This window comes from Ailuropoda melanoleuca, chromosome 3, assembly GCF_002007445.2.
Source record: "Ailuropoda melanoleuca isolate Jingjing chromosome 3, ASM200744v2, whole genome shotgun sequence".
In the NCBI taxonomy this organism is placed as follows: domain Eukaryota; kingdom Metazoa; phylum Chordata; class Mammalia; order Carnivora; family Ursidae; genus Ailuropoda; species Ailuropoda melanoleuca.
Genome location: NC_048220.1, coordinates 86,572,350 through 86,592,754, shown reverse-complemented (window position 1 = coordinate 86,592,754; position 20,405 = coordinate 86,572,350). Strand labels below are relative to the sequence as shown.

The 20,405-nt window shown below is 47.6% G+C and overlaps 1 protein-coding gene across 3 annotated transcripts in view; it reads left to right on the top strand.

Annotated features, from left to right (window-relative positions):
- Positions 1 to 15,843: 15,843 nt before the first annotated feature.
- ERGIC1 (endoplasmic reticulum-golgi intermediate compartment 1) overlaps positions 15,844 to 20,405 on the top strand; it is a 101,799-nt gene continuing 97,237 nt past the window's right edge. Inside the window, exon 1 of one of the 3 annotated variants that reach the window (XM_034656731.1) lies at positions 15,844 to 16,052. In XM_034656731.1, the coding sequence (XP_034512622.1) occupies positions 15,859 to 16,052 (194 nt within the window). In that variant the 5' untranslated portion in view covers positions 15,844 to 15,858. The remainder of the gene's footprint in view (positions 16,053 to 20,405) is intronic. The other 2 variants (XM_034656733.1, XM_034656732.1) reach the window with 2 other exon arrangements.

Below are 20,405 nucleotides of genomic sequence, written 5' to 3'. Positions count from 1 at the left end.
AGGTCATGATCTCAGGGTCATGAAATTGAGCCCCGCATTGGGCTCTGTTCTCAGTGAGGAGTCTGCTGGAGATTCTCTCTCTTTTTCCTTCTTCCTCTGTCCCTCCCCCCACTAGCATGCTTGCATTCTCTCTCTCTCTATCTCCAAAATAAATAAATAAATAAACAAATCTTTTTTAAAAGATATAAACTTCAGTTATCAGATAAATTAGTTCTGAAGATCTAATGGGCAGCATAGTGACTATGCTGCATTTTATACTTGGAATTTGCTAACAGAGTAGATCTTGAACATCCTTGCCACACACACACACACACACACACACACACACACAAATGATAACTATGTGGGGTGATGGATAATCATCACATCATACACTTTAAAATTACCCAACATTATCAATTATATCTCAATGAAGGTGGGAGAGAAAAGCTGTTAGACTAAAATAAAGAATATCTTTACAAACTCAGGGAAGAACAGACTTCTTAAGCAAAATACACAAAGTGAAACCACTAAGAAAAAGATCAATACATCCAACTATATTGAAATATTTCTGTTCATCAAAAGACACCAGAAGAGATGAAATGACAAATGATAAATCTGGAGATGATATTTGTAATGTATAATCAATAAATGATTAGTATCCAAAATAAAGTCCTACATGAGAAAATCCTACTGAGAAAATCTAATGGGAAAATGAGCAAAAGACTTCAACAGTCTACATAAGAGGAAATAAATATGACCAGGAAACCTATGACAAGATGCTTAATCCTGTTATTACTCATAAAGATGCAAAATAAAACCACATTGTCGTTTCATACCCACCAAACCAGTGAAAATTGTAGCTGTGACAATAGTGTTAGGGTACTGAGCAGCTAGAAGGATCACCTACTCTTGATGACAGGTGTATAAACCATACTGATGCCATCTTAGACAAATCTGCCATGATGACCACTCCGTGACCCGAAGCCTTCCTGAACACAGTTGCCCCTCTCCCACATTCATTCTTTTTGTCTAACCACGCCCTTAAATACACCCTTGGGGCATAACAACCTTGATCAGCTCTGGAGACATGACTGCCAGCACTGCACTCTCCAGCCTCTAAGCTGTAAAAGCAGGTCTTACATGAGGTGGGGTCATGGAGGTCTACTCGTCCTGTGGCTGCCCAAGACATGCCTAAGGCATGCTTCTGTCTGTAGGTACCCTTAATAAACCACTTCTCGTCAAGCTGGACTTGTGGGTTTTTTCTTGGGTCTTACAGCTCCTTTGGAGGTCATTTTGCATATACCTCCCTTTCACAGAGCAACAGTGTACGTTGGGATTGCCACACTGAAGAATAACACACACATATCTTATGACCCAGAAATTCCATTCTTAATTATATTAATAGAAAAACTCTTACGCATGTGTACCAGGGTATATATATTAGAATAGTCATAACTGTTTTGTTTATTAAAAATCCTGAAACCACCTCACGTACACATTAGGATGGCTATTATGAAAACACCAAAAAAACCCCAAAAAACAAAAAAAAATAGTAGGTATTGATGAGCACGTGGAGAAACTGGAACCCTTGAGCACTGCTGGTAAGAATGTAAAATGGTGCAGCTGCTGTGGAAAACAATATGGCAGCTCCTCAAAAATGAAAAATCGAATAACCATGGGATCCAACAATTCTACTTTTAGATACATACTTGAAAGAATCGAAAGTAGGGACTTGAACAGACATTTGTACATCCAGGTTTATAGCAGTATTAGAGCCAAAAGGTTGAAACAACCCAAGAATCCATCAACACATGAATGGATAAGCAAAAGGTGGCATATAAATACAATGGAACACTATTTCTCTTTAAAAAGGAAGGAAATTCCAACACATGCTTCAATAGGAAAGAAACTTGAGGATATAATGTTAAATGAAATAAGCCAGTCACAAAAAGACAATGACTTTCCACTTGAATGAGGTACCCAAAGTAGCCAAATTTACAGCAGCAGAATTAGAATGGTGGTTGTCACGGGTTGGGGTGGGGAGAGAATGGGAAGCTATTGTTTATTTGGCACAGTGTTTCAGCCTGGAAAGATGACAAAAGTTCTGGAGATGGATGGCGGTGATGGTTGCACAACAAGGTGAATGTACTTAATGCCACTGAACTGGACACTTAAAAATGGATTAGTATGGTAAATTTTATGTTTATATCTATTTATCACAATAAAAATAGATCCTTAATCATTTTGTTTAATTAAAAAAGGTTTTAAAGATGAAAAAAACTCCTGGAAATCATGTCCATCAGCAGGAGAATGGATAAGTAAATCAGAGTACAGCATACACGTACGATGTGCTACTGCAGAGCAATGAAAATGAATGATCTACACCTGCTTACATCAACGTGGATGAATCTCACAAACATAATAAAAGAAAGGGGCAAGTTGCAAAATAATACACTCCAATTATATAATCAAAAAATCACATCGTTTGGGGACACAGTATACAGAGAATAAAACTATAAAGAAAAGCAAAGGAATGACTCACACAAAACTCAAGATGATGTCTACCTCAGGGTGGGTTGTGAGGAAGGGGCACATGGGGATTTTTAAGGTATCTGATGATTTCCTAAGCTGGATGATGGATACATGGATATTTACTCTATAATTCTTACAGTAACGCATCTGTATTATATGTCTTGTGGTGTGTATATACAGTATTACCTAATTTTTAAAAAACCTACACATAGAAAAAAGACTGGAAGAACTCTACATGGGATAGTGTCTCAGTAGTGGTGCCCTTTTACTTCCTCTTTTCCGGTATTTTTAAAAAATATTCTTTCATACTTCTATAGTGAAAGAAGCATTAAATTATATTAAATTATATTTAATTTAATTATATTTAGAAAAAAGAAACGAAGAGAGATTTTTCCCTCAGATTTGTTCAGAGAAAAAGAAAGTGAGGGGAAATGGGTGAAAGCTTTGGGCTTCCCTTAATTCTAGTCGGAACAGAAGATGACATTAAAACGTGGAGGCAAGAGGCAAAAAACTAATTAAGAGATAATGAGTTTTCACTGCAATCTTGAGGAGGGGAACAGTTCCTCCGAAAGCAAACTCCCCAGTCCCCCTTCTCAGGAAATCCCTGCTGGTCTCAAGAGTGGGCAGAGGGTTTTAATGCCCTTTTGAAACAAGGGACGTAACCAAGGAGATGAAGCCACGAGGCTCAACCAGCCCTTGTCAGGGTTGATTTCAGATGAAAATTTTGGCATGCAACCCCTTTCAGCAGCCTTAAAGGCCAGATGAAAGAGAAGAAAAAGAGGAACATCACAGAACTAAGAGAAATAGTTGAGCTAGGAGACGGTTCGAGAAGATATTATTCAATACAGTCACCACACATCTGGATAGCATGACTGCCATTTGGGTAAATTTAATTCAAGAGAGCTTGGGTTTTTCTTTCTATACTATCATCTTATGTACCTCCTCTCTCCATATCATCATGGAAAGCTCAACAGAAGACAACAGACTCCATTGTTCCTTCACTGAGGCATGCATGTACTCCACAAACATGTAGGTGGCCCCCACCATGAGTGCAAGACTTGTCTGGAGCCTGGAAATACAGATGAAAGAGACCCTCACTTCAAGGAGCTCACCCTCAAGCGTGGGAAGCAGATATAATGGCAGTTAGAATGGGATGGAAAATGCTTTGACATCCGTAAGTAGAAGACATTGTGGGCCACAGCGCAGAGGTGGGACAACTAACCTAGCCTGGGGGTGACTGGGAGGGTGACCAAAAGGAGATGGCCCTCTATCAAGTCTCAAAGGATGTGTGGGAATGCATAAAGGATGAGTAAACTAGGCAGAGGAGGGTTGGGATGAGGAGCTGGCAGGGGAGGACTATACGGGCAAGGATGCGGAGGAGAAATAACTATATGGCATGAGGGGAACCACCAGTAATTGGTTTTTTTCCTGGAGTGTGATATTGTGATATAAGAAATAGGTATTTGGTCTTCCACTGTTTCTGACATAGAGGTTCTAAAACCCTTAGGATTCTGGGGCGCCTGGGTGGGTCAGCTGATTAAGCATCTGACTCTTGATTTCAGCTCAGGTCATGATCTCAGGGTTGTGGGATCAATTCTGTGCTCAGCATGGAGGCTGCTTAAGATTCTTTCTCTCCCTCTGCCTCTACCCCTTCCCCTACTCACATGCATGTGCGTGCTCTCTCTCTCTCTCTCTTCCTCTCTCCTAAAATAAATAAATAAATCTTTTAAAAAAATTTTTAAAAAGGGGCACCTGGGTGGCTCAGTCAGTTAATCATCTGCCTTTGGCTCAGGTCACGATCTCAGGGTCCTGGAATCGAGCCTGCATTGGGCTCCCTGCTCTGCAGAGAGCCTGCTTCTCCCTCTCCCTCTGCCTCTCTCTCAAATAAATCTCGCTCTCTCTCAAATAAATAAATAAAATCTTTAAAGATAAATAAATACATAAAAATAAATAAAAGCCTTAGGATTTCCTAAATGATAAGCATGATAAAGCTGTCTTTTGTTATTCACAGTGAGCCCTTTTCAACCACACCTGAGTTTGTGTTACCGAGGTGACTTTTGGAAAGCCCCTTAGGATGGGTGGTGTTGGTGCCAGGGGAGCCCAACAGAAGATTGATTGGAGGGTTGTAATTTAGCCCCCACCACCACCTTCAGGAAGAGGAGAGGAGCTGGAGATTGAGTTCAATCACCAATAGCAATGATCTGATCAGTCGTACCTATGTAATGAAGCCTCCATAACCCCCCCAAAGCACAGGGTTTGGAGAACTTCCATGTTGGGAAACACGAGGAGCTGCTGGGAAAGTGGCAGCTCCTCACCCCTTCCACACACCTCACCCTCCGTACTTCATCTGCCTGTTCATTACCTCTATAATATTCTTTGTAATCAACTGCTACACATAAGTAAACGTCTGAGTTCTGGGAGATGATCTAGCAATTTAATTCAACCTGAGGAGGAGGTCTCAGGAACCTCTCACTTAGAGCCAGTCACTCAGAAGCACGGATGACAATCTGGACTTGAGAATGGCGGCCGCGGGGCAGTCTTGTAGGGCTGAGTCCTTAACCTGTGAGATCTGATGCTATCTCTACGTAGATAGTGCCAGAATTGAGTTAATTGCTTGGAGGTGCTGGAGAACACATTCTGAATGGAGCACTGACCAGGGGAGGCTGGAGCATTTGTAAGGAGCCCTGTGTAGATCTTTTCTTACCAGGCTGGGGGACTTAGACCCAGTCCCTGGGTACTGGGCAAGCATGGCGTTATTTTAACAGGAAAGAGAAGCGTCCAATTTGTCCCATGCATTATGATCAATCTTTGAATGACCCATTTGATGATGTCATAAGCCAAAGGAAACTTAGGGTATAAACCACAGGCAGATTAGGTAAAGGGCAGGTAGAGTCCAAGTTTGGAAAAACAAGTCCACGTCTGAATCCTGCTCCACTGCTCACCAGCTGTGGTGAGTCACTTATGTCCTCTGAGCCACTATGCGATCATCTGTAGTGGGGCTAATGCGAGCACCCCATGAAACACCAGGAGCTCTTGTGTAGACCTGTATTCACCCAAAACAAAAGTCTCTCAGATATACTATCGACCCAAAGATTAAGTGGCAGAATAATACATATGATACCATTAATCTTAAAGGAAAAAGAAAAAGAAAACCTACGTATGAAAAATGCAGAGAAAAACGTTGGAAGGATTCACATGAAATTGAAAGAGAGTTTACCTCTGGAGAGGCAGAAGGAAACCAAGATTGGAGCTAGAGATCAAAGGGGGACTTCACCTTATCTGTCAAGTTCTCGTTCTTACGTGGAAAATGGATTCCTACTCTAGCTGTATATTTAAAAATTAATTTTGAAATAGCCTGGCAGGGGTGCCTGGGTGGCTCAGTCAGTTAAGTGTCTTCCTTCAGCTCAGGTCATGATCCCAGGGTCCTGGGATTGAGCCTCATTGCTGGCTCCTTGCTCAGTGGGAGACCTGCTTCTCCCTCTCCCTCTGCCTGCTGCTCCCCTTGCCTGTGCTCTGTCAAATAAATAAATAAATAAATAAATAAATAAATAAATAAATAAATAAAATCTTAAATAAATAAATAAATAAATAAATAAATAAAATAGACTGATAAACGCCCTTGACAGAGAGTAGATTTTCAGTCAATGTTCTCTTCCTTTTGCTTGCTTTCATAGTGAGATTTGGGGTCTTTCCAGTTCGATTTCCTAATTCACCCTAATTCCAACCCTAGCTGGAGGCCTGTCAGAGTCACTCAACAAATATTTGCAAAAGACCTTTCCTGACAGGGTTAGTGGGTTTCTTGGAAGTGGGTTAAAGGTCTCCTTGGCCAACTTCTGACCCCAAAACCTGCCCTGGAGGCTGCCTGAAGGATGGAACGTGGTCCCCAGCAGGGCCCCTGAGGATACAGACATTCCTCTGGCCTTTTGGTGGACCCTCAACTCCTTGGGAAGCTCCCACCCTTACTCCTCCTTCCTGGCCTCAGACCTCTTGGCTGGGAAAGCAGAGACATGTCTCCATCCATTTTCTTTCCAAAGAAAGTCTGGGGTCACCACTGGCTACCAGAAAGCCCAGTCCAGTAAAGAAAACTTTTAGCAGTGGTCGCCTCTGCTGGGCTGTGGGGGGACAAGAGAGACTTCACTCTCCATTGTGGAACTCTTTCTTCCGTTTGAATATCTTTTTTCACACGTTACTTTTTAAATTAAGTAATTACTTTTCCTTTAATTAATTAGTTCCTGAAAACAAAACAAATCACAAAAGCTAATTCTATCTTAATAACTCTGATTTAGGCCAGATTAGAGTTATTGATGAATATATGACTTGGGGGGGCAGGGCATAAAGAGGTCATTTGATGGGGTGACTGTTCTGGAGAGGAGGGTCCAGCTGACATCTATACTCCCAATATCCAAACACTTCCTGGAGCTCAGTCAGGATTTCTTGAATTTAACTCAGTAGGATGCCACATCTAGGGTCTGCTGAGAATGTACTTGTTTTGGAAAGGAGAAAAAAATGAAAAAAAAAAAAGAATAAACTCATAGAGCAAGGAGAGACCTTGGTTGTTCCCACAGATCTCCTCACTTCACTGATATGGGCATGAGACCAGAGAGGGGATGGGACTTGAGGACCAGCTAGAACTAGATTGAAAGCAGTGGGGGCTCTGATATGACCACAGGATAAACAATTGACCCTCCCAACTATCCCATGACCTGGTGCCATGTCCATTTTGCGGAGGAGGAAATTAAGGCTATAGTAGGGAATGAGACAACCTGATGGTGATGCAGACGGGAACCAGCTGAGCTAGGCCTGGGATCCTGCTCTCTGACCCCAGAGCTTTCTCTTCTACTTTTGACCTCCTCTCTTGTAAGGCAATTCTTGGGGTCGCACCGAGCCGGGTTTTCATTTGGACTTTCTCTGTTTGCAGGCACCTTGGAAAATGTGTGGAGCTGGCTGGGGACACCTAGGACATATTATTATTGGGCTTTTGTATATTTATCACTACTTATGGGGTGCTAAACACTTGTGTGTGAAGGGAGTTTCTGTCCCGTTAGCTGATGTATCATTGTCTTGTGAATGAATGAGCGAATGACCTCTACTCCTCAGAGATCCCCAATTTACACAGAAAGTGGTTGATGTTCAGGGAGCTGAAGGGACTTACTTCAGTTACGTGGAGCCACACCCGGGCCTCCCTATTCTATTTCCTCCTCAGAGTCAAGGTTGATTTGACATTCCGCCAGTCGCCAGCTCACCCTGAAGAAGCATGGCACAGTCATCAGCTAGGAAACAGACCTACCTGCCCCAGGTTGGACGTCAGCACTGCCAACGCATGGTGACACCCACACACTGTGACACACACTCATGCTTGGGCCACACAATGGCCTCCCCAGCTCCCCAGGTCCAGCCAAGGAGTAGGAATGGAGGGTGAAGCCCACAGGGATGGGGGCATGCTGAGTCTCTGGCTGTGCAAGCCCCACCCCACCCCAAGCCATACCACAGACAATGGAAGAAAGGGTCCAGGTGGGCTCCGGGTCAGAAAGACATGAAGAAAGTGAGCAGGTGGCCCTGAGTCATGTGGTTTGTGAAGATGACTGCTGGAGGCAGAAGTTAGCACCATCTGGAGATCTCAAATAGGTGAACTTCACAGCTCTTGAAAAGTGTGGATGAGGGCTCCTGGGTGGCTCAGTTGGTTAAGCATCTGATCCCAGGTTCAGGTCATGATCCCAGGAATCCCAGGGTTCTGGGATCAAGTCTCACATCAGGTTCCCTGCTCAGCAGGGAGTCTGCTTCTCCTTCTCCCTCTGCCCCTCCCCCCTGCTCGTTCTCTCTCTCTCTCTCTCTTTCTCTCTCTCTCCACCTCTCTCAAATAAATAAATAAAATCTTTAAAAAAAAGAAGTGTGGATGAAGTGCCACACCCTAGGCTGACCAGAGGTCCACTATCTATGGGAGACAAAGGCCCCCTTCCTGCATGGACCAAATGCCACTACCTTTGCATTCACCCTCCCTAGAGTTCTCAGAGTGGAAGGATGTGGGCAAAGTGCAATTTTATTAGCATATACTGTGTGCCTGATTCTGTGTTAAGTGCTGGCCCTATATCAAGCATTTTAATATGATATGAGCATTACTAACCCAATTTACCAATGAGCAAACTGAGACACAGAGCGGGTCAGTAACTTGCCCAGGGTCACACAGCCCCGAGAATGGAGGAACCAGGATTGAAACACAAACACAGGCTACCACAATAAAAAGCACATTGGATCATGAGCCTCATAGAGCAGGAGTTCAGTGAATAGTTAGTGTGCCAAGGAGAAAAAGGTCAAGCAAGTGGATCTCAAGAAAGAGGCAAGACTCGGATTTTGAGCTGTACTACAAAGCTGTGATCACAAAGACAGCATGGTACTGGCACAAAAACAGACACATAGACCAATGGAACAGAATAGAGAACCCAGAAATGGACCTTCGGCTCTTTGGGCAACTAATCTTTGATAAAGCAGGAAAAAACATCCGGTGGAAAAAAGACAGTCTCTTCAATAAATGGTGCTGGGAAAATTGGACAGCTACATGCAAAAGAATGAAACTTGACCACTCTCTCACACCATACACAAAAATAAACTCCAAATGGATGAAAGACCTCAATGTGAGACAGGAATCCATCAAAATTCTAGAGGAGAACATAGGCAACAACTTCTATGACATCGGCCAGAGCAACCTTTTTCACGACACATCTCCAAAGGCAAGAGAAATAAAAGATAAAATGAACTTATGGGACTTTATCAGGATAAAGAGCTTCTGCACAGCCAAGGAAACAGTCAAAAAAACTAAGAGACAGCCCACGGAATGGGAGAATATATTTGCAAAGGACACCACAGATAAAGGACTGGTATCCAAGATCTACAAAGAACTTCTCAAACTCAATACACGAGAAACAAATAAACAAATCATAAAATGGGCAGAAGATATGAACAGACACTTTTCCAATGAAGACATACAAATGGCTAACAGACACATGAAAAAATGTTCAAAATCATTAGCCATCAGGGAAATTCAAATCAAAACCACACTGAGATACCACCTTACGCCAGTTAGAATGGCAAAGATAGACAAGGCAAGAAACAACAATTGTTGGAGAGGATGTGGAGAAAGGGGATCCCTCCTACATTGTTGGTGGGAATGCAAGTTGGTACAGCCACTCTGGAAAACAGTGTGGAGGTCCCTTAAAAAGTTAAAAATTGAACTACCCTATGACCCAGCCATTGCACTACTGGGTGTTTACCCCAAAGATACAGACGTAGTAGAGAAGGGCCATATGCACCCCAATGTTCATAGCAGCATTGTCCACAATAGCTAAATCGTGGAAGGAACCCAGATGCCCTTCAACAGATGACTGGATTAAGAAGTTGTGGTCCATATATACTGGAATATTATGTAATGTGGAATATTACTCAGCTATCAGAAAGAACGAGTTCTCAACATTTGCTGCAACATGGACAGCACTGGAGGAGATAATGCTAAGTGAAATAAGTCAAGCAGAGAAAGACAATTATCATATGATTTCTCTCATCTATGGAACATAAGAACTAGGAAGATCGGTAGGAGAAGAAAGGGATAAAGAAAGGGGGGGTAATCAGAGGGGGGAATGAAGCATGAGAGACTGTGGACTCTGAGAAACAAACTGAGGGCCTCGGAGGGGAGAGGGGTGGGGGAATGGGATAGACCGGTGATGGGTAGTAAGGAGGGCGCGTATTGCATGGTGCACTGGGTGTTGTACGCAACTAATGAATCATCGAACTTCACATCAGAAACCAGGGATGTACTGTGTGGTGACTAACATAGTATGGTAAAAAAAAATTAAAAAAAAAAAGAGGCAAGACTGAACTGCACCTTGCATGAGAAATTAGACCCGCCTAGATTTATCTGGGTTCAGAGACAGAGTGAAGACTCATGAAAAAGGAAGAAGGTGGGGTTCAGAAGAAGAGAATCTAAAGACTTGAGGTTTCCTCATGTGCATTGAAAATGCTAGAACACTATCTGACAGAGGCTGGTGACCAAGAAGTTTCCTGCATAGCTGTGGGGAACACCTGGACACTTAATATAAAATGGAAAAACTGAGCTCACTGCACCAAATGTGCCCTGTGTAGAAAATAGAGGTTGGTGCTGGGGCAGAAGATATATCCCTCTCTCCCCCTGCGTGAATGAATTTATCCAACTAACATTCACTGATCCCTAGAGAAGATACCTGATGAATTAGCCTCCCAGCATCCTTCCCATCCATGGCAATGCTGCCCTGGCGTTTCATTAGGAAGCCACCCTTCTCCCATCTGAATCTGTGGGTGTAGGATGAGTCTGATTCCACTCCAGGCACTAGGGGCTGGTGTTCAGCACACTCCATCCCCCTGGAGCCACTGGTCAGGGTTGAGAACTAAGCCAGGCCCTTGTGGGTCAGCCCAGAAGACTTTGCTGGAGGTTATCAGCAAAGTGGGTCATCACATCCACTGAAGTTGCTGAGCGGGAAAACATCAACCTGGAGCAATAGTCAGACATTTTGCCACCAAAAGGGCAAGTCTGCCTTGAAGTCAGAAGAAAAAAGTTGCACCTAGGATGGAGAGAGAGAGATTCCTGATGCGATATGCCTAGATGCAACTGTGCCTGACACCCCAAATCTACTTTTGGACTTTTTCCCCCCTGAGACAGTGTGCATTGATTTGAGATGATTTCTTTCACCTTCAGCTGAAAGAGTTCAGACTAATTCATGCCCATGGGAGCAATCAGGGACCCCTCCTTGGACCCCCAGGACCTCTGGTGCTGCCCGTACCGTGGCGCTTACCACACAAAGCTGCATCCGCACAAGGAATTAGTGCCCTGACCCTGGTTTTTCATAGCGGTACCACACTCTCGTTCACCTCCTTCCTGACTTCTTGAAAGGGGGATGTGTCACGTTCACCCAGAGGGCCTGTCATCAAGAGGTATTCAGTGAACAACTCATAACGAACGAATGTCTTCTGGTTGGTGAGTAGACTTGAACAGAGCAAGAAAGAAGAGCTGTTTGTTCAGAGGCCTAAGTTACCCTCAAGACCTCTCTGAGCTGACAAAAGATTATTATTTCATAATCTCTCTCCATCCAGACCACAGCCGAACCAGCCACACCTGCGGAACACAAACCAGTCTCCCATTACAGACAAGGAAATCTGACCCGGCCATTTCCCGGCTTAAAACACCTTTTGGTGACCTGTTTGGCAGGAGCGGGTGGAGGCAAGTGAGCATTTGGATCCAGGGAACATTCTATGTTATCGAACTTTCATTTGCTTATTGATTGATTCATTTAGCAAGCATTTAATTAGCACCTGCTAGGCACCTATTATGGCCATGCTGTATAACGAATCACCCCAAATGTAGTGGCTTAAAGCAGCGAACACTTGTTCTCTCCCAGGAGCCACACAGGATGCTGCTGGGTCAAGGTCTCTCATGAGGTCGCAATCAAGATGTCCACCAGGGCCACAGTCGCCTCACGGCTCAGCTGCGGCTGAACGATCCATTTCCAAGCTCATTCACAGGGCTGTGGTCAGGACTCAGGAGATTCACACGGGCCTCTCACGCACCGGCTAACTCCCGCAGGCCTCTCCACAGGGCTGCCTCACAACATGGCCGCTAGCTGGCCCAGGGCAACCCGTGTGAGCGGCAGCAAGAGGGCCCGAGGCAGAAGGCACGATGTCTTTATAACTTCGTCTTAGGAGTAACATGCCACGTCTTCTGCCATATTCTGTTCCTTAGAAGTGAGTCAATAAGTCCAGTGTACACTCTAAGGCAGGGGATTACACAAGGGTATGAATACCAGGAGGAGGATTGATTAAGGTGGCGATTTTAGAGGCTTCCTGCCACAAATAAGGTGTCATTATCCTTCATTTCATACTGAGACACCCAGCTAGTTAAGCAATGTGTCCAGGTCACTCAGCTAGAGTACTGTGTGACTGGCCAGGGAGAAGGTACTGATAGAAAAACAAATGGGGATAGAGCCTATATTCATTGCACCACTGCGGAACTGATTACCCACAATTCTGGGGCTTAAAATACACATTGATTATCTCACATAGTTTCTAAGGGCCAGGAATTCAGAGGCAGTTTGGCTGGGTGGTTCTGGCTCAGGGTCTTTCCTGAGGCTGTAGTTAAGCTGTGGGCCAGACCTGCAGTTTTGAAGATTTCACTGGGGCTCAGGATCCCCTTCCAGGATGGCTCACTCACATGGCTGTTGATGGAAGGCCTCAGTTCCTGGCCGCCCAACCCCTCTATAATGGGGCTTGAGTATCTTTGTGACATACAAGCTGGCTTCCTCCAGAGTAAGTGATTCAAGAGAGTCTAAGCGGAAGCCTCAGTGCCCTTTGTGACTTTGGCTCAGGAGTCATACACTGTCATTTCTGCAATGTCCTGTTGGTTACCCAAGTCAGTCCTGTTTGTTGTGGGAGGATTACACAAGGGCATGGGAACATCAGATGAGGATCATTGAAGGCTGGCTACCATAGGGTCCCACAAGATTAGTAATCCTAAAACTCAACCTTAATGAAGTCACTCCGTTGGTCCAAGAGGTCCAGAACTTCCCCCCATTCTGCAGCACATAATCTGATTTCCTCAGCCCTATCTCCCACTGTCTTTTGGGTGGATGGATCACCTGGGACTGGCAGCCTGGTCTGCTTCATGACCCCAACGGTCCCCACAGGGATCCTTATAGATGTGCTCCCCTCCCCATCCTCTCTGTTCCGTGGGAAGGCCTACTTCCCTGGGAAGCCCAATCCAGCCTTCAACGCATAGTCATTGCACTTCCACCATGTGCAGGCTCTGCTTGGATGCTGGAATACAAGAGTGAGCAAACAGATATCCATCCTCCCTGGAGAGCTTCCAGTCAAGATGGGGGAGGTAGACATTAGCCAGTTAACAATAATCTAATCACAAATTGTGCCATGGTCGCCCAAGGAAAACTACAGGTGCCATGCAAACATATGATGGGGTCCTGGCCAATTCTGCAAGTCAGATTTGGGCTGTTGAGTAATTAACTAGTCCGAACAGTTGTATTAGCATTAGGTTCAAGTACAAGTGCCAGAAAATCCAAAATAAAGGTAGCTTAACCAAGAGAGATGTTTATTCCTCTCTTGCTTAGGTGTCTGGGAAGGTGTCTGAGGACAGTGACTGTGCCACTCAGTGACAGGGATCCAGGTTCCTTCTACTTTGTTGCTCTGCATGACCTTCACCAGGTGGTCCAGGAAGGTGGCATCCACATTCTGGGCAGTCAGATGGAGAAAGGGACACAGAGACAGAGGGTAATACATACCATCTATCCCTGAGGCTGCCACAAGATGCTTCCCCTTACATCTCAATGGCCAGAACTTAGTCACATGACCACACCTAGCTGCAAGGAAAGCTGAAAACTGCAACTTTCATTCTGAGCACCCCTATGCCCACCCAAACATTGGAGCTCCATCACCACGCAAAAATAGCAATGGAAGTCAACCTTATCTTGCATTACTCTCTGCCAAGCACTGTCCTAAGTCCTTAACATCCTTGACATCCTTGACACATATCAACTCATTTCATCCTCACAACAGATCTGTGAGGAAGGTACTACTCTTGCCCCCATTTTACAAACGGAGAAACTGAGATACAGATGTAAAACAGGACAGTAAGTGGACAAGCTGGAAGATGAACCCAGGTGGGGTGGCTCCAGAGTCTGGACACTGTTCACATGGTTAACAGTTACAAAGAAAGGGAGAATAGATATTGGGGGACCTGCACATTCTCCGCCCATATAGGAAGGTGGAAGACAAAGAAGAAAGTGCTCCAGGCAAAAGGAATAGCCAAGGCAAACCCCACCCCGTCTGCTTCCACGAGCAAGGTCCTTTATAGCAGTGCCTCTCAAACTTAAATGTGCCAACAAATCTCTTGGAGATCATGCTAACTGCACACCTGATCATGCTAAAAGAACTGGGACCCAGAATTTGCTCCATGATGCACAAGCAGCTGGCTTGTGGACCACCACCAGACAGACTGTGGACCACATTATGAGGAGGGAGGACATGTGGTCAAAAGCCCACTACTGCATGACTCCCTTCCTGCACAGCACCAACAAACAGTGGTTTGGGCCTGGTGGCAGGCCACAGAAGGCCCTTGCACCCTTCCTGCTGTCCCAGACTTCCGTTCAGACTGATTTCCTTCTCTCTCTCCAAAGTGCCAGGACACTTGTTGAATGAATGAATGAAAGAATGAAAGAAAGAAAGAAAAGGTAATGCTGGAGGTCAGAGGAAGGGAGGGGCAACTGGTGAGGACATGGTGTATCTCCAGGGGAAGATTTTGGTTCATTGGCCCCACCCCACCAGACCCAGTGCTGGTACTGTGCATTCTGAATCCTTCCAGAGGAACGGGCACCATGATTTACCCCTATTTATAGATAAGGAAACTGCCCTCTGGCCCTGCTCTTAGAACAGGAGCCTCCACCTGCCTCCCCTGGGATTTTTCAAACCTTGGAGGTGGGGCCAGCGACAGAACCCCAGGGGAAGTTCGGAATTAGTTTCCTTTATACCAGTCTTGTGTTGCCTCAACTACCATCTCCTCTAATCCACCCATCCTGGAGGGAGATGCTGATTACCTGTGAATTTTGCAGGATGAAGCTGGGGCTCAGAGAGGTCTGTGCGGGGCTAAGTCACAGAGCAGGTTGCAATCCGCCTGAGACAACGAGCGTGCCCTGCAGGGACCTGGCTCACAGCCAGCTCTCAATGAAAACCATTCAAATGAACCATACGTGGAAGATGGAAGCAGAGGCAGCTATCCGGTCCATCGCAATCACTTCGGGTGATTGAGCTCTTACCGGGTGCCAGGCACTGCACTAAGCCAGTCTCCCAACTTTCTCATCTGACCCCCAGGACAAAGCCCCTTAAATGTCATCAGCGTCCTTGTGCAGACGTAGAAAGCAGTGGGGACTCAGAGATGCCAGGTGTCTTTCCCGGAGAGGCACAGCGGGGAAATGGGGGGTCCACTTTATAAGTCTAGGACTGCCTGACCTCCCTTCTCAGAGCTAGACGCTGTGCGCGACTCAAATCTGGATCACTCATTCATTTAATCCTTCCAACTCAAGGAGACTGTTTCACAAATGCAAAGAGCTCTGAGAGGCTGAGGTTTGCCCAAGGCCACAGAGAGAAAGTGAAGGAAAACGCAGAGGGCGGCCTCAAAGCAACTAATGCGTCTGTGGAGTCTCCCTGCCCTGCCCCCCTCCAGCCTCGCCTCCGAAGGCCCGCCCCTCCCCCTCCCGGCCCCCGCGGGCCCCTTTAACCGGGCGGCGGAAGGGGAGGCCGGGGGCGGGCGGGCAGCGCCCAATGGGCTGCGCGGAGCGTCACTTCCCGGCGGCGGGAGGCGAGCGGCGGGTGTCGGGGGCGGTGGGCGGCCGGCGGGGGCGGGGCGGCCGGAGGAGGTTGGCAGCGGGCTGGGACCCACGCGGCGCCGCAGCCTACCTGGCCTGCAGCGCTTCCACCCCCGGCGGCGGCGGCACGATGCCCTTTGACTTCAGGAGGTGAGTGTGGAGACCGCGGACCCAGGGGTTGCCCGGGCACGCCGCGGACTCCTCTTGCCCGGCACGCAAAAGGGGACCCCAGCCCTGTGCATGCCTCCTGCAGGCCCTCGGGGACACGGGGCGGGCCCCCTGCTGCACACAAAGCCAGCCGGAACCTCGGAGGGCCCCCTCGTGCAGCTGGAGGCAAAGCCGCCCTCCTCCCAGCCGCCCCACCCCTTCCCTCCACCGAGCCCCCTCCCCAGCCAGCCCCAACACCACGCAGACCCGCATCTCCTGTCCCCAGTCTGGGAAACGGATGAACTCACTCCCCCAGCGGGGAGCAAACGAGCCATCCTCCCCCGCTGCCAACTATGGAGCCTCATTTCGCGGATCCCACCCCTGCTGACAGGTGCGCCCGGGGCACCTCCCATGAGCCCCCAGGGATCCGCAGGGGTCCGCAGCCCCGGTACAGCCTGGCAGCAGCTGGAGGGTTTTAGGTTTCCATAGGCAGAGGCCGCCCCAGCCTAGGCAGAACAGGAGGCCTCTGCCAGCCCTGGTCCTGTCCGCCGGGTATGGGGGCACTATGGGAAGGGGAGGAGGCCAGGAGCCATGGGCAGGGCTCCCCAGAGGGGCCAGCCTGGTCTGGCCTTGGCTTTCTGCAGTCACTACAATGCATCCTTTGTGGGGTCCAGCTGCCTCATGGTCCACGTTGGGCTGGGCTAGGCCTTCTGAAAGCCTGCCTGGGAAGGGGTCTCCGCCAGACTCTCCTTTGAGGTCTGGAGCCCCAGGGGATGCCCTGGCCTGAGGCAGCCACACTGTGGGGGTCTGGCCAGGAAAATAGCAGGGCTTCAGTGTGGGGAAGAGCTGGATTAGAATCCTGGCTCTGTTCCCTCCACTGAGCAGCTCGGTATATTCTAGAAGTTAGGGGCGAAAGCTCTAGGTTCAGACTTCCCCTCAGCTGTGTGACAGGATGACTTGGGCAGGTATCTGAACCCTCTCAGTATCTCTAAAATTCGCCGTCTGCAGGTTGGAGCTGAAATAAGGCCCTCACCTGTGAGGATTGGATGCATGAGAAGCATTGAATTCAGAGCCTTGTAGGGTTTAGAGCTTAGAACTAGGACGTCAGTATAGATGAGGAGCTTGTCCATGAGGCCATTTCTTCATCCACAAATAGGGATTCTGATGCCTCCCTTGCAGGAGGGAACTCTTCCTCCTCACCTGCCCCTTCCCTCCATACAGGTGAGAGTGAAAGCAGGCTAAAGGGACAGCCTTCCCAGGAAAAAAAGCCTGGCAGTGACCCCCAGGCACTGGCTCATGTGTTACTCCAGCCTTTTCCTGGGTACTAATGTCGTTTGGCAAACATTTGCTGGCTTCCTGACCCTTCCGTGAAGCCCAGAGGCCAGCACGAGGGTCTCAGACAAATGCTTGCAGATCCAGAGCAGTTCCCGAGAAGGAGAGCCCCTCGGATGGAATGAGGGGCAGTCCTCACACGGATAGTTAGCGTCGGGCCCTGAGAGCTGTGTTTGACACATGGGTTCCTGGTTCCACAAAGTCTCCCCTTGCCCAGACTGATAATAAAGATTCTCGACCTCCCCACCCCCATCCCCTTGTGATTTAGTAGGTTCCAGTGATTTTGACTTTGTTGGGGAAACCACCTCTTTGGGTCATTCAGTCCTTTCACTCTGCACCTCACCCCTTAAGAGGAGGAAGTTGAGGCTCCGGGCTGAGGGTCTTGCCCTGGACCTCAAGGGAGCGAGACTGATAGTGGGGCTTCTGGCCTGGGGGCCCTTGAGCTGGAGGTTTGGAGTGCCCTAGCGCCATGGGGGCCCCAGCTTAGTGAGGTATTGTTTTAAAACATTTTCTTGAGGGCTTGGGCTTCCCCACTTCGCATTTGTGCTTTGAAGGATGAGCCGTTTGTGCCTAGTAACTCACACTTTTTAAGATCTGTTAACTCCAGGGCTCGGTTTCTAAGGAAGGTTCCACCATCCCACACTCCTTCTTCCTCTTCAGTGTTCATTCATCAAATGTTTACCGTGTGTAGCCCTCTGCCACGTGGCCCACAGTACAGAGCTGGGGATGTGTAGCCCTGCCCTCTCAGCACTGGAGAGCAGGGAGGAGGGCACGTCCCCCTGTACGGCCACCGCAGACTTGAAGTCTGTTCCCTTGTCACCTGTGTGTGGGTGGATAGCAATCTCTTGCCCTCTTGCCCTTTCTCATCAATACTCCTTTTTTTTCTTAGTGCCTACGGGACCTTGTGCAGCTTACCTTCTGTGTGTTCTCCTGTCTGTGAAATGGGCATGAGAACAGTACCCATTGTTGAGAGGATTAAACAAGTCAATGTGTGTAAAGCATTTAGACACAGTAAACACCCAATAAATTTTGGCCACTATTTTCATTATTTGTGTTATTTCATGTGAGCCCCTATATTTCCTAACGCTATGTAATTCACTTAATTATTATGCTTATTCTCTTTCTGCCTTCCATTAAAACATGAGCTCCCTAGGGCAAAGATTTTTTATCTGTTTTATTCTCTGGGGTAACTCCGGTACCTAGAACCCTACCTAAGCCAAACTCGCTCTTGGAAATGCCTCTCAGGGTCTGTCAAGGAAGTCAAAGGCATGGTGATCTGATATGCCAACTCTTCTTTACTGGGCAGATTTTCAGCTATTGGTGGAGAATTTTCCCCGTTCCTTCCTTGAATTTGCTCTAAGCCGTTTTTGGGGGTTGGTGGAGGCAGATCCTGGGACTGCAAAGATTACTTGTGTTTGCTTTGCTCCTGTTGAATTGTTTCATTAATCGCTGGCCAGTTGCTATTGTGGAACTGGCCTTGTGACCCAGATCCGTGGGTGTTGGCTCTGATGGTACCCAGTTCCGCCGGCTGGCAGGGGTCAACAGCACCTACCTCCCACTCAGTCTGGGGTGGGGGTGGGGGACAGTTCCTGCAGCCCCGGCCCAAAGGAGTCTGAGCGTAGCTTTCAGAGGGGCAGAGATGGCTCGCTTTCCCACAGTGGAGTTCCCCGAGTTGAACCCCTAAGCCCTGGGTTTGCTGCTGCCCTGTCACTGACCAGCCAAGCCATGGGACAGTTAGTTTACCTTCCCAGAGCCTCGGGTTCTTCCTTTTAAAGACAAGTGGTGACCATCACTGCCTCACCTGGTAGGGTAGATGTAGGGGCAAGAGACATATCCCTCCCTGCAGGGTGGGGCCCGCTCTGTAATTTGTGGGGCCCAGTGCACAGTGAAAATGGAGAACCCCGTGTTGGAAAAGTATTGCGGATTTCAGGACAGTGACAGCAGAGCATTAAAATAAGCATGGACACCCCCCCCCCCCCCCCCCGTTGGAGCAGGGGATCCTACCTGACTGTGCAGGTCACACGCCCATGGTGCTGGCCCTGTGGCAGTGCCTTGGTTCAGCCTCCCTTGCTTCTCACCCTGGCCTTCCTCCAGGAGACCCCAGACCTTCTTGAGAGAACCCTGAGTGAGCTTTCCAAAGTTGACCTGTTTTTTGGTTTTTTTTTTGTTTTTTTTTTTTTCCCATAGTGAGCTTTCCACAGTTAACCTGATTTTCTCATGTCCTGGTTTCAACCTTCAAGCAGGGTCCATTGCTCTGAGGATCAAGTATGAATTCCTCAGCTCCTCATGTGGCTTTGTCTGAGGGGGGGGCCCTCAGACCCAGATCCCCCCCAACCCCCCAGCACTCCCTGTGCCAAGCTAAGCCCCAGCCACCACAGGGGGCTCTGAGCACATAGTTAACACTGGGCAGTTAGCCAGCAGGAGTATCTGTATTTCTACCCTGCCTTATTCCAGAAAGAACTTGGGGAAGCTGACAGAAACACATACTTATGGCAATTATTTTTAAGGATTTATTTATTTATTTGAGAGAGAGAGGGAGAGAAAGAGCAAGAGTGTATGGGGGAAGGGGCGGAGGGAGAAGGAGAGAGACACTGAAGCAGGCTCCACGCGGAGCGCAGAGCCTGATGTGGGGCTCGATCTCACGACCCTGAGATCACGATCTGAGCTAAAACCAAGAGTTGGATGCTTAACTGACTGTGCCACCCAGGCACCCCTACTTTACAACAATTTTTAAAAAACATAAATGGGCTTAAATATGAGGGCAAAAGGGAAATGAAGATTCGACCAGAGGACAAAAGATGTGAAGGTGAAGCCAGTATTTTGTGTTTATTGAGCACTTACTAGTGCCTGAAGTGTCGTGGGGATCTTACATCTGTCACCTCATTTAATCCCACAGTACCCCTACAACGCAGACAGTATCGTCGTCCCACTTCACAGATAAGCCAGTTGAGGTGCAGTAGAGTTGAGGAACAGTGTGGGTCAGCAGAAGATGCTGGGTGGAAATGCTGCCATCTGGCCCCAGAG